The 13,974-nt window shown below is 34.1% G+C and overlaps 1 protein-coding gene and 1 non-coding gene across 2 annotated transcripts; both read right to left on the bottom strand.

The window, feature by feature from the left end:
- Positions 1 to 331: 331 nt before the first annotated feature.
- LOC140830917 (uncharacterized) lies at positions 332 to 4,001 on the bottom strand. The gene is made up of 9 exons (XM_073194496.1): positions 3,791 to 4,001; positions 3,473 to 3,554; positions 3,260 to 3,339; positions 2,654 to 2,756; positions 2,384 to 2,540; positions 1,720 to 1,848; positions 1,518 to 1,604; positions 1,170 to 1,214; positions 332 to 730 (listed from the first exon to the last, which is right to left on the bottom strand). Exons 1-9 carry the CDS (start codon positions 3,903 to 3,905, stop codon positions 530 to 532), a joined length of 999 nt encoding a protein of 332 aa, XP_073050597.1. The 5' UTR covers positions 3,906 to 4,001; the 3' UTR covers positions 332 to 529.
- Positions 4,002 to 13,641: 9,640 nt separating this feature from the next.
- On the bottom strand, positions 13,642 to 13,750 carry LOC140831296 (small nucleolar RNA R71). The gene has a single exon (XR_012117865.1). It is a non-coding gene; the product is annotated as a small nucleolar RNA R71 (small nucleolar RNA).
- Positions 13,751 to 13,974: the final 224 nt, after the last annotated feature.

The raw sequence follows: 13,974 nt of genomic DNA, 5'->3' as shown, positions 1-13,974 counted from the left end.
ATTTGCTTTTCTTTCTCCAGGGAGCTAGGACCAAACATAGTTTGGTTTGAGGACTGTCCACAACTTTACCCTTATTTTATCAGTTTTCATGTTCATTTTGTGACTTCTATTAATTTTCTTATCTTTAAAGACCACTTGTAAGAAAAATTGTAATGATATTCTTATCTTTTTCGGGAATGTAGAGTTCGAAGTTTAAAGTTGACACTTAAACTGCGTTTAATATTAATATATATATATATATATATATATATATATATATATATATATACACGTACGTGTATAAGATCAACAAGTTACATAAAACACAATTAAACATTTCAAATGCCATATATAATGAAAATGAGATATTTCATTTTGTGAAATATCTATATCTTAATTATATCTATTAAAAAGATTTCATAACAAAAATATTAGCACGCACGTATGCGGTTTGATCACAAGTACAAAGAAGAAGTTCCACTGGTGTATGCTACAATTTATACCAAGTCTGTTATATTTTTCCGTCAGAAGTTGAAGATCCCAGCTCAAATCACGTTTCTTGTTTCATGGGTCGGTACAATTTGTAAATATCTGCGTCACCGAGCGATACAAATGCATCATATTTCATAGGTTTTCGATCGAAGCAAGCAAGAAACTCTTTGTTTCCGTCAGCACCCTTTAAGGGAGACTCTATCCATCCTCTGCATTCGAATCCCAGCTTTTGTACACCATTTATGATCTTTGCAAGAACCTAAGTGTTGGAAAATAGAGTTGGTGGTTGTTTACAAGAAAATAAAACACAACCGTTACCTCTAGCCTATGGCCTTGATGGCAACATCATTTCTATTTGATAGTATTTTCGACTTCCGCCATATAATAAGACTCGTCCACAAATAGGATAATCGATGAACCAAAAGCCTCCAAGATTTGATGAACAAAAGAAAATGCATGGAAACCAACCAGAAAGGTCCGGAAGTGTGTGTGGATTCTTGACACAAATTTGCATGTACGACTAGAATAATGTAGGAAAGTTCACATCTCAGTCAACATCAAGGTTTAAATTAAAAGGGACCAATGGGATCAAAGGCTTATGCTGCTAAAGGGTAAGAAAATGAAATCAAAATGGGGAAAAAAGCATTTGCACAAATCCAGCTTGCTAAATTCCAAATATTAAGTTACACAAAGACTACCTCTTTATGGACTAAGGGATCTCTCACAATTCCACCACCTCCCACCTGAAAGACAGTAAAAAAATTTAGACTTCAATCAAACACGCGGAAACTTCAATTGGTGTGAACGTGGATAAAAAATTCTAAAGATACGTTCTTTCAATATTATACACAGAGCATCACTTGGAGCATCCAATTAACTTAGCCCATTGATCAAAAGTGACCAATTTTGCCAAGAATAAGACTCAAAACATTTTTATGCAATACCAGACAAATAAATATTATATTGTGCCTTCACTCTACTCTTGTGATATAAACCATAAGCATGAAAAGCATAAACATGGTTAGAAACATGAAGTTTGCACATACTTGTGATCGGTGTGCCTCAAATTGAGGTTTTATTAGTGAAACTATCGTGCCGTCATCTTTCATTAAGCTGACAACAGCAGGCATGACCTGCAAATTCAACAAGAAATTTTTTTTTATGCAAAAAGAAGCATACATTGTGTAAAACAACTCAGGTGGAAAACAATGCAAGAAATAAATATAACAGCATTCAAGGAAATCGTACCGTCAGTGAAGAAATGAAGGAAAGGTCCAAAGTAACCAAATCAACCTTCTGCGGCAGTTCAGTAAGATATCGCAAATTGGTCCGTTCTATAACACTCACACGTCCATCTCTGCGTATTTTGTCAGCCACCTAAACAAAAATAGCGATCCGTTATTTAATCAGCGCAAACCATGCACGATGACAAAACTAGAGCACCTAAAGATTATATTAAAAATACATGTCTTCTTCCCCTGATTCTCTGGAGTGAAGGCAGCTTGAAATGCCAATTTTATATTTAATTTTTAGGTTCTATCACAAATCTTCAAATTCAGCCAGTCAGGAAACCATAAACCACCGACATAGATTGAACGAATATCATCCGGATAACAGATCATTGATCCCTAATGTGTTAAGGGATAAACTAAGTGACGCGGAACATTCCCTAACTTCTTCCCATCTTCACGTAATCAAATAAAAAAAATAGAATAAGCACTTCCATATTAATTTGATTATTGGTACAATAGGCAAAAAAAATGAAATAGCCCCTTGAAATATTTTCCACATGCTTTGCATTTATAACCAAATAAAAAATAGAACAAGTACTTCAAAGAATGCATCTTCATAGAATATGCAAAAGGAGAAATTCAAGAGCCTTTGGTTAAAAATCTTTAGTCTGAATTATTACCTGTCCATAACCCACATCAACACCATAAACAAATGAAGCACCATATTGAAGCAAGCAATCGGTAAACCCACCAGTAGAAAGTCCTGAATCAAGAATCACTTTTCCAGTAACATCGATCTCTAGTTGTTCAATGGCAGCCTCCAACTTGTGCCCAGCTCTAGGGTACAAATAGATAGAAAGATAGAAGTTTCAACGACCTTACAAATATGTCTAACATAAACAATGCATAAATAAATGTCAAGCTATAGGTTGTTATGAGAGAATTATCACCTACACACATATTTAGGAACTTCAGCCTTGATCTCCACGATAGAATTAACAGAGATGGGAGTCCCACATTTGTTTACCACTCTACCATCAACGGTTACCTTGCCTGTGAAATGAAAAGAAAAATATAACACAAGAACATAGGTTTTTTTTCTTTTGGGACGCTCAACTTCCACAACTCAGAGCTAAAAGCAATTGATACCAACTCTAGAGCAAGATTTAGAACAAACATTTTCAGACAGAAATAGCATCTGTACAAGCTTCTCAGGATGCAATGGCTTGCTAGATATTGAAAATCAGAATACGAACCCATTATAAGATCAACCAAAGATTTGACACAATTTAAGTGTTTCTAATGAAAAAAATAAGAATACTTCTTAAATTTTCTCTTTAAATCACTTACTATGTCTAAGAATACTTATTTTCGTATCTTTTCTTCCGACTCTGTATGATTTTGCACAAGAAGTAAGTCATTGCTATTGCAAGAACTTCAACCTCTCTGCGAGACTTTATATTTCGAAGGACTAAATACATAAATCTCAGTTTTTTAAATAGTCAAAGAAAATTAACAATGTTTTTGTAACTCCAACATCTTCAAGAGAAGCATACCTTGAGTGATCCAAGACTGAATGAACGTTCGACTATACTGCTCAAATCTTTCAAGACATATCTCGTCCAGTCTCCTTTTCCTATAAAATGTGATGAAGATGTGAATAACATTACTTAAATTAAACAAAAACAGTTTCTTGGTAGCATCAACTATCAATTTACACATTCAATATCCGAAAAAGAGCAGAGTAAGCAGAACGAAGTTGTAATTACTTTTTCTTCACTTCAGTTTTCACCAAACTTAATGCAGTAAAACTTCTGTCAGGCTGTAGCGCGCAGGCCCTGACCCATCTCGCTGACAACAAAAAGGGTAAATAATAAAAATCAATGACCAAATAGTCTAAAATAAGTTCTGACACAAGAAGATACAACGCAAACGTTATCGAAGAACAATTCAAGATTCGGAAAACTGCAGTTACACATATTACGACTGGCCCTTTATTACATATTCTTCCAATTTCTACACGATAACTCGAATGAGCTAACGTTGTCAAGTTTTTACAAGAAAATGTTGATCAGAGAAGAAGGTACCCGATAGCTGAGGAGAGAGTGGAATGAATTTGATAGAGAAGAGGGTGTATCCAATTTTGTTACTCAATGTACAAATTCGTGATATGGGAAGTTGCAGAAACTGCTTCATTGCCATTTTTGCATCTCCGTAATCTGAAGCTCTGGAGAAAGGGAGACTGAGCCATCCTCATTATCCTGCACACTAAAAAGGTGGACCGGCTTCTTTAAGAGTGGGCTTGAAAAGGGGTCATATATAAAGCCCAAGCCCAAGAGCAACTTGGAATAGAGAGCCCAGAAGAAGAGCCCAAACCAGATACCACCACACACGCAGAAGAAGAAGAAGAAGGAATCCAACAGCTAGAATCTACAGTGCGTAACAAACCACGATGGTGGAACGATCACATCACCAACTGATTGCATATCCTTTTGCCAGCCAAAATGCTAAAATCTGAACTACAATTATATAACAGTAGACGAAAACAGTATCATATAGTTACTGATAAAACACTTAACAAAAGCAATATGTTACTAAAAGTACAATGTGTATGTAAAACAGTAGTAAATCAGTAAATCAAACTGAGACATTTAAAATAGATTTGTTCCCTCCGACGGTGCTTTGAGGATCAGAACGGACAACTGTTTCCCAGTATACAACGACAAAACCATGTAACAACTCTACACGAAGTAACTACGCTGACGAACTGAAAACGTACCTTCACTTTATTGCTAAAACTTAACGGATGTCAAATAAAAAGCTAGCAATATGAAATACAAGAGAATGATTGAGTGAGATCTTGAGTCTGTTTGTTAAAAAAATTATAGAGGTTAAGAAAATTGACACACTATTTATAAGCTCCAAAATACACATAAAGGGGGTGTATTCAATCATGGAAATTTAATTACTTTTGTGGAGTTTTGTAGAGTTTAAAAGTTTAGGGGTATTGAACATGGACTTTTACAAACTCTATAAAAATTTAGTGGTATTCAAATTAGATTTTTGTAGAGTCATAAAAAGTCACTTGTTATTCAAACTTGACTTTTTAAAAATCTACAAAAATCTATAGGTATCTAATATTTCCATAGATTTCCAATGATTCTAATATAATTCTTTATGTACAAACCATAAAACTATAGGTACAATTGTAGAAACTCAAAATTTGTCTCCTACTTACCCTAGAGATTTTTGTAGACTTTTCATTGAACAAACATCATTCTCACACATATATCTCTCTTTCTCACACAAAAGACGGCGATTTTCTCCTCTCTAAAGACAAATTGAGGGTTTCTCAAATTTCAAAGGTACGAATCTTTTCTTGAATCATTATTGATTTGATAAAAAAAAATATATTATGATTTCTATGTATTCAAATCATGTGTTCAACAAGTGTTCTTACGTGTTGTTCAAGATTCATTATGTAGAACCTGTAACTTAGACTATGTATAAGCCATGCATAATTCTAGTATTTTAAATAATTTTATTTCATGAGTATTTAAATGATTTTCCTTGAGTTAATCATTTCATGCAACAGTTTGATTTTTATCAGTTCAGTTAATTCAGCGAGGCCGGACGGGAGTTGGAGTTTAGAGATAAAATTTAAGATTCAGAAAATATTTCCAGAATTTATTTTAGCTAGCAAGTAAGTTAATTTAAGTTAAAAAGGAGGTTTAGGGAATTATTTAAGCAACTTGAGGGGAGTAGAAAATAAATTCATTTAAGTTCCATAATTGAGGGATTAATTCACTAAATTATTTAAAGAATAGGTAAGGCTTTAAAGGTTTAAAATTTATCAACTAGACAACATTTTTCCCTTCCTTTTTAATTGATAAATTTCGGACCCCTTAGATTGTTAATCAATTCATTTGCCAACTCACCTTTTTGACGCATTCTTTGTTGTTTTAGCATGCTATTTTTTTTATTATTGAGCAACCTTAATTAATTAATTAATTAATTAATAACCAACATCCTAGTCTAGATATCATGGGAGATTCGGCCATTGCACCCAACAAAACACCCCAACAAATCCTTTGATATCAACCAAAATTCAAAATTCAAAATGAGGGAGACTTGGTCTTGATTTTCCTTATATTTTTGCACCCATTCTCCCTCACTCCCCTAACCATCATATCCCCTCCCTTAGTCTCGAAATTCAGAGTGTTTTGGAGAGAAAAAACGTGAGCACCATAGCTAGAAAGAGGAGAGAAAAATCGAGCAAGAAAGGTAGAATAGAAGCGCTCCACCTCCTCCGCGCCGAGTCGTCGTATTCTTTCGTTTTTCTTTCAAACGAATCAAAGGCATGTCTAGATTTCTTTCAAACCTCAATCAAGTCATATTATCATTTATTTAACATTACATGATCATCTTTTATGAGCAAAAACCGAAATGCACTAAGCATTTTCAGAAAAACAAACATGCAGATTTTTATTGCTCATGACAAGCTTCACGGGTCTTCTTGTTTTGATGTTTCAGGCGGATGGTTCGACACCAGGCTCCCAAGGCGACTTATAGACATGTAATAGGATGCATTAGGACCATGTTGGTCCATTCAAAAAAGCCCCATGCTTGCTGGAAAACCGAAATGACAGCAACCTCCCCATAGGTGCAGAAATGTGTTTCGAAATTCTGTTTGCTGTCATGTGGGGAACGAATCTGATCTTGGCTGCCCTAAGGCCCATAGCCATGATTAGATCACTTCCCTAGTATGTCTAAGACGTGACCAAGTCTCCCTTTTGGTGGCTTGGTCCATGGTGCGCCGGTTTTTAAATCAAACGCTAGAATAGTCCCTCCCCTTCTCGGCCCCTTTGATTTTGACAGCATGTGTTGGTTCGAGTATGGTGAAATGGTGTGGATCTTGGTTGGCCTAAAGCCCTTAGCCACGGTTCACACCATGCCCCATGAAGTCTAGGTCGTGCCATGGTCAATAAAATGGCCACTGGAACGAGTCGAGACAGCAAGCGAAGCAAAACACCCCTCACGCGCGCAAAGGTGCTCTCGGGTGAATCTTTTCGATTGTTGCTGGAATATTTTGAATTGTGGCTAATCTAAAGCCCATAGCCATGGTTCAAATCATTCCTTGGGATGTTGGTAAGAGGTTTTGGTCGGTGGTTCAAGCCCCAATGGCCGTTAGCCACGCAAACGACACAAGCAACCCAAGCGCAGCTGCTGGAATTTCTGTACCGCAGCTTGCTGCGTCGGTTCGGTGGCTCGTTCGAGTTCTCGGTTGGCTTTTAGCCTATGGCCTTGGACTGGACAGTGCACCATTGAGTTGGGAAGGTCATGCTTTTGACCGTTTGTCATTCGGATCGTTTTTGAGGTCGTACGAGAATTTACGGTGCGATGTGCCAAATTTACTCTCGAAAGAGCGTTTAACGTTTTGGCCTCCATCCACCTAGATTTCGACCCTCACCATTTTAGGAGCATTAATTCATTATTTTAAGCGTATTTTAATCATGACTATATGACGGTTCAGTGTTGGTTCGGGTTGGTTCGGAGTCATGATTAAATACGAAGTCGTTAGACGTAATTGTCGCTTTTTTCGAACTTAGTTGCATAGCTTGGTCAAGTAAAAGTCATTGCATATTTTTCATAGCATATTTAGGTCGCAGCGAGCCTGGGAACGATCCAATCCAGTTGGTAAAATAGCACAGGATTTTTTATTATGCTATTTAATTATATTACGTGCATAAAATTAGAAAATGTTTATTTTTGAGATTTATGCGATATTGCTTGTGCTCAATTCACTATCATGGGAGTATTATTTTACCCGGTCGCCAGTGACCGATCAGTTCAGTTTGGTACCACCCGGTCGCCAGTGACCGATCAGTTCAGTTTGGTACCCTGGTCGCCAGTGATCGGACAGTTCAGTTCAGTGCAGAGGCCACTTGCGTAGACCATAATCTCAACAGAAAATCATTACATTTTTAATTCAGTGCAGGGCTTCAAGGAGCAAACATTTTTACTATGATTTTTCAGTTTAGTTATGCACGTATTATAATTGCTCAGTACAAGTTATTTTTCAGTATGCCTCATGACATGATATTTTACCTCGTGCAAAATTTACGATAGTATTTACTCGTTATCTACGATATATGCATGCTGAGTCTTTAGGCTCACTATACTTGATTGTTGTAGGTACTGATGACGTCAGGGCCGAGGGCGGTGACCAGTGAGCTAGCTTGGGTCGGCAGTAGTGGCACCCGAGGACCTCATTTACAGCGCTTGCCATTTTTATGCAAAAAATTTTACCAGTTGTTGAATATTCTTAAATTGTTATTTTTGCAAACAAATATTTTCTTCCGCTGCCATTTTGAATATCAAACTTTGTTTATCGGTTTATTTATGAATGAGGCATTTTAATTATTTTAAAAAGAAAATTTTAAATTTCCAGCAAATTTTCAAAGTAAGGATTTTCAGGCCTTTACAGTTGGTATCAGAGCCTATGTTCTTGTAAAGGGTTACACTACTACTGACCAAGAGAAGCTCACGAAGTCACGTCTTCGGTCTGTAAGTTTTACATTTACGCATTTTATTTAAAGCATGAAATATTTTAACAGCAGGTTTTCATTAAATCTTTTACGTTCAGATTTTGGTTATGCAGTATTTATTTAAAATTAAAGAAATAGTGTAATTATGCTTGTTGGTTACGTCGGAATTGGAAATGTCTAAGAATTCGAATATTGGGCTTTAGGAGAAGTTGAAAAAGATTTGACTATATTAATTTTTGGGTTAGTAGTACTGATGTTGTACTTATGGGCCATAAGTTAAACTTAAGAAATTATGAATTTATTTTCTGGACTTGTAGAATTTGTAAGAAATTAATGATGGTTCGTTGTTGCTAGTCGAATTAAATTTTTGAGGATTCCATGCAGGGATTAATGATTCGGGACTACGACGATCTTTGGAAGTATAAAACGTAGATTTTATTTAGGATGCATACACTACCTAGTTGGATCTAAGGATTGAATTGTATGAATTAAGAATTTTAAGGATTTAATTGTAATAACCAATAATTTGAGGAACTAGTGCAAAAAAAAAAAAAATTCTAAGGGAATATTTTTGAATTTACCAAATTTTGGGATTTAATGTTGAGTTCGAGAATTTAAAAGTTTAATGAGGTAAAGATGGAAAATTTTATGGGGACAATGATGCAAATTTCGAAGAGTCGTAGGGCCAAAGTATAAATTTGGGGAACTGTAAGGGCCAGATTGTAAGTTTCAAAATTTTAAGGATGTAATCGCGAACTCTTGAGGAACGCTTGGGATTTTAAGTATTTATAGAAATGTAAGACGTGTTATGGGAATTAAATTTTGGGTTTAATAAACTTAAGGCTATTGAACCTTATGATACGGGAAATCTATAAAATGAAATTGGGAATACTGAGGGCTCATGGCTAATTGTGGAATTTTCGAGATTTAGAGAAAAATTGGATGATGTTCGAGGAAAGTAAGAATTAATTTTACAATTTTAAAAAATTTAAGAACTTATTTAGTAGTAAGTGAGAATTGAACAATTTAAAGGATATGACTTTTCGGTTAATTAGGCTTGAAGAAAATATATAATATTTAGATATTTGAGTTATAATGTTATAATGAATGGTAACTAAGGACATTGTAGGATGAACCAATCTTAGGCATGAAAATCTAAGCGTTAGTGAAATAATGTTGTGGCAAATTAAGAATTTAAAGTGATGACGACTTAAGGTAAATTTGATCGGTTAGTTAAGTTATAAGAATAAACATTGAGTTAGTAAACTTTTGATAACATGAGTTTGATGTGTCACAAGTTTTAGTCATGATCTTAACAATTAAGATTATACCTTGTGAGAATTTTAAAATTTTGGGAAGTTGGGTACGATGATGGTTAGTTTAATTGGTAGACGCACGTAAGAGGTGAGGTAGACACCTTGTCTTGAGAAATTTTGGAAGTCATTAACAAACTTGGGACTAAACGGATATGTGTATTGAAATTATTTTATTCAAAGCTATTTGGATTAGGTAAGTCTGAATTTCAAATTTATGGGATATTTGTTCATACGGAAATTTTGGGTGAAATAAAAACAAAGAGAATTAGTTGTTCAATATAAGTTATCAATTGCTGAATATTAAGATTTTTTTTTATCAAGTAAGAAATCTAAAAGCTTGATATAGGGATTCTAAAATTCTATGGGTTATAAGTAAAATTGATTTATTAAAGTTAGTCTAATGCTATCATGGGCTAACTTTTTATGTTTATATGCTAGAATTAAGTAAGCATTAAGGATACATAAGAATGCGACACTTGTTCCAATGAGGAAGTTCAGAGTCCTAGTCCTCAACTGGATTGTAATTGGGAAGAGGATAGTTAAGCAGGTAATTGATGCTAGAAGTGTTATTATTAAGGTAGAAGGGCGATGTTGTATAATTGAGTTTTATGGATTAACGTTATTCGAGGTTTAAGATTTACAACGATTTCACACCTGGGATGCACTTGTAAATAATAAGTTACGTAAGTTGTAAGGCCAGAGAATTTGATTACCGTAATCTGAAATGATTTGAGTATAATTACGTTGATTAATTGCCAGAATTGTGATTAACAAATATCACAGGAATCAAATAAGACATGAGAGGTGAAGGCGGGCGTCGGTATATTATAAGCTAAGATGTTGGACAGAACATCTGGCGCCCGAGCGGTAGAAAATAACCGCCCGAGCGCCCATGCACCATAAATGGGAAAGTTGGACAGAAAGTCTGGCGCCCGAGCGGTAGAAAGTTACCGCCCGAGCGCCAGCGTGGGATAAAATGAGATTTGGGCAGAATGTATGGCGCCCGAGCGGTAAAGAATTACCGCTCGAGCGCCAATGGATAACAAGCGTGGTCCTGGACAGAAACTTCCGCGCTCGAGCGGTAGTTTCTTACCGCCCGAGCGCGAGTCATGCAAAATGTCGGATTGCCACTTGGGTTGTATGAGCGACGTGTGTATATATATATATATATATATATATATATATATATATATATATATAAATATATATATATATATATATGCATACAAACGTTAATTCTCCTGAGAATTGAAGAAAGGGCCGAGGAAGATTCACGAAAATCCTTACGCCTTTTTATTTCAATCCGTCCGTCAGATTTTGAATCTGAGTACAGTACCGAGTTCCTATCAACGTAGGCCAAAACTTGACGTAAGTTTTGCTACGTTTTGATATGCTTTGAAATTATGATGTTGTCAGAATTGAATAGAATTCATATATGATGTTCTTGTCATGTTAAACATCATAGAATCGAAGTCAGAGTAAGAAACAGACTGATTATGTAATTGTTATGATTTTTGGAATCGATTTGACTGAGAACTCATATCAGATATGTATGGTTATTGAGATTATGACTGGTATCGACATTAATTATGAGTTCTGGTATTATATCGGTGATGTTTGGACTGACGGGGTTATCGAGACTGTATTGTTATACCGTTGAAACATCAGTTGATTGATATTGATCAGATTCAGTAGTGATTTCGATTATATCGTGATATCGTCGATATGGATTAGATTGTGTCTTGACTTGACATTGATCAGATTATGTGTTGATCCGAATATTGATCAGAACAGGTATTGAATTGAGTTGTTTACTGATACTATATCTGTTCGATATTGTTATTACCAGATTGGGAATGGACCGAGATAGAGTCGGGACTTCTTCTTGATAAACATAAAAATTGTACATTAATTAAATGTTTTATAATATAAATATATAGTTTTTGTTCTATTAAATGTTTAAATATTATATGTTTTATAATAAATTGTATAAAATATAAGTTGTTGTGTAATTATAAGTTTTTACTATTTTTACAGGTTCGATAAAAGAAGAATAAACTTGGCATTGCAAATGGGATTAAGATGATTCTTGGACCTGTAGAAAGTTGATGTTAATATCTACAATATTGATGGCAAGCATGAGATAAAAATCCTTTCACAATTGTGATCAAATTAAGCAACAATTAAAGTTACCAAAGGAGTGGCAGTTTTACCATGCTCTAGTATTTTGACCATATCTCTCAAATTACTTGGTCAAATATTCTGAAAAAAATACCACAACTAGACAACTCAATTATCCACATGTTTCATTTTATGTGAAGAAGCAAATTCGAAGAAGAAGACCTTCAAAAGTGATGTGTAATATAATATTAATTTCTTGGAACACCAATGAAGACTTTTGTGTAAAAAATAATATTTTATTTGTGGTTGTCTCCCCAAATTTGGCTATAAATAGGGGTGTATTGTAATGTATTGAGATATCCCTCATTCTATGAACAAATCTTTGAGTTCATAATATTTCTCTCTATATTTTTCTTTTATTTCTTCATTTAAATATAATTAGCATATTAATTTCATATTCAAAGTTTTACACTTTGAATAATGAATAGCTAACTTCCTAAAGTTGAGATGATAAGGTGAAACTCTTGGCATGATAATAAGGTTATTATAAGGTAAGAATCTATGTTTTATATTATTTAATCATTATTTATTGTTTATGTTATATTTATTTCTTTAAGTATTTTTATACCCTACTTATAAGTGGGAGTTTTGATTTATTGTTGCTATATGTTACACTAAATTCTTGAAACCATTTAAATGTTAGTTTGGTATTACCAACCATTTAAAGTGGATGCCTTGAGTTATTATATATAAATATATTATAATATTAAATTCTTGGAACCATTTAAATGTTAGTTTGGTTTTACCAACCATTTAACTTGGATTCCTTGATTTACTATATATAAATATATCATAATAATATTTTCTTGGTACCATTTAAATGTTAGTTTGGTTTTACCAACCATTTAAAGTGGGAACCTTGATTTTGTGTTTACAAATATATATATAGCACAATAAATACTTGACCACATTTATAAGTTTTGGTATATATTATATACTTATAAGATAATAATATATAACATAATATAAATATGATTATTTAATATATTGGAACCATTTTATTAAGTGGATTTCAATATTGTTCATTAATGTTAATTTTATTAAAATGCCAAGAGTGGATCCTTTAATCTCAACTACTTAAATTAAAATTTGAACAATTAAAATTTACCCATTAAAGATTCAATTAAAATTAAAAAGAAACAAAAACAAAAACAAAAACAAAAAGACATTATAGTGGACTTGTAATTACCTTTGCTTCCCTGTGGATACGATATTCGGACTCACCGAATTATATTACTTGTGGACAACCTGCTCTTGGGAGTGCAACAATCAAAGTCGCAACAAGTTTTTGGCGCCGTTGCCGGGGAAGTATAATTTAATTTCAAGTCTATTTAATTTCCTTTATAGTTTTTCTTTATTTGAATTTTTATTGCTTTTGTGTGTTTTTATTCTTTTGCATTTGCATTTGCATGAGCATTTGGTCACGTACACTTAGTGGTCGACTCATTCGAAATAACCCTTTATTTTTACAAAACATGGCGGAAGAACCCATCCAAGAAAATGAAGATGAAATTCAATCTCAACATGATCATGATAGACGAAGAACTCTTAGAGATCACATGAATCCTACACGTACTAGTGCACCTTCATGTCTAGTTTTTCCCCCTGATGCATCTCATTTCAATTTTAAGCCTGGTATTATCCAACTTTTACCCAACTTTCATGGCTTAGATTCTGAAAATCCATACATGCATTTACGAGAGTTTGAAGAAGTGTGCAACACATATAATGATCTAAATTGTAGCATGAACACCATTCGACTTAAGCTTTTTCCTTTTTCTTTAAAAGCTAAAGCTAAAACTTGGCTACAAAATCTTAGATCGGGATCCATCCGAACTTGGGATTAATTGCAACAACAATTTTTGAAAAAGTTTTTTCCATCTCATAGAACAAATTCTTTCAAAAGGCAAATCATCACTTTCACTCAAAAACAAGGAGAAACTTTTTATCAATGTTGGGATAGATACAAAGAATTGCTTAATCTTTGTCCACATCATGGTTTTGAAATTTGGAGAGTTGTTTCTCAATTTTATGAAGGCTTAACACCTAAAGATAGGCAAATGGTTGAATTTATGTGTAATGGAACATTTGAAGATAAAGATCCAAACGAGGCAATTGAGTATCTCGATTCATTAGCTGAAAATGCTCAAAATTGGGACACTATAGGTACAATCGAACCATCAAACAAGATTCAATCTCCTACATCTGGTGGAGGTATGTACACTC

Source organism: Primulina eburnea, chromosome 4 (genome assembly GCF_022965805.1).
Source record: "Primulina eburnea isolate SZY01 chromosome 4, ASM2296580v1, whole genome shotgun sequence".
NCBI lineage: Eukaryota > Viridiplantae > Streptophyta > Magnoliopsida > Lamiales > Gesneriaceae > Primulina > Primulina eburnea.
This window is presented reverse-complemented; position numbering and strand designations above follow the sequence as displayed.

Bases quoted from the DNA above. Each gene is read 5' to 3' on its own strand.
- LOC140830917 (XM_073194496.1), bottom strand. From the start codon at position 3,905: ATGGCAATGAAGCAGTTTCTGCAACTTCCCATATCACGAATTTGTACA. The intron at 1,215-1,517 runs GTATGTGCAAAC...ACTGTCTTTCAG, and splicing joins TTGAGGCACACCGATCACAA to GTGGGAGGTGGTGGAATTGT. The intron at 731-1,169 runs GTAGTCTTTGTG...TCCAACACTTAG, and splicing joins ATCCCTTAGTCCATAAAGAG to GTTCTTGCAAAGATCATAAA.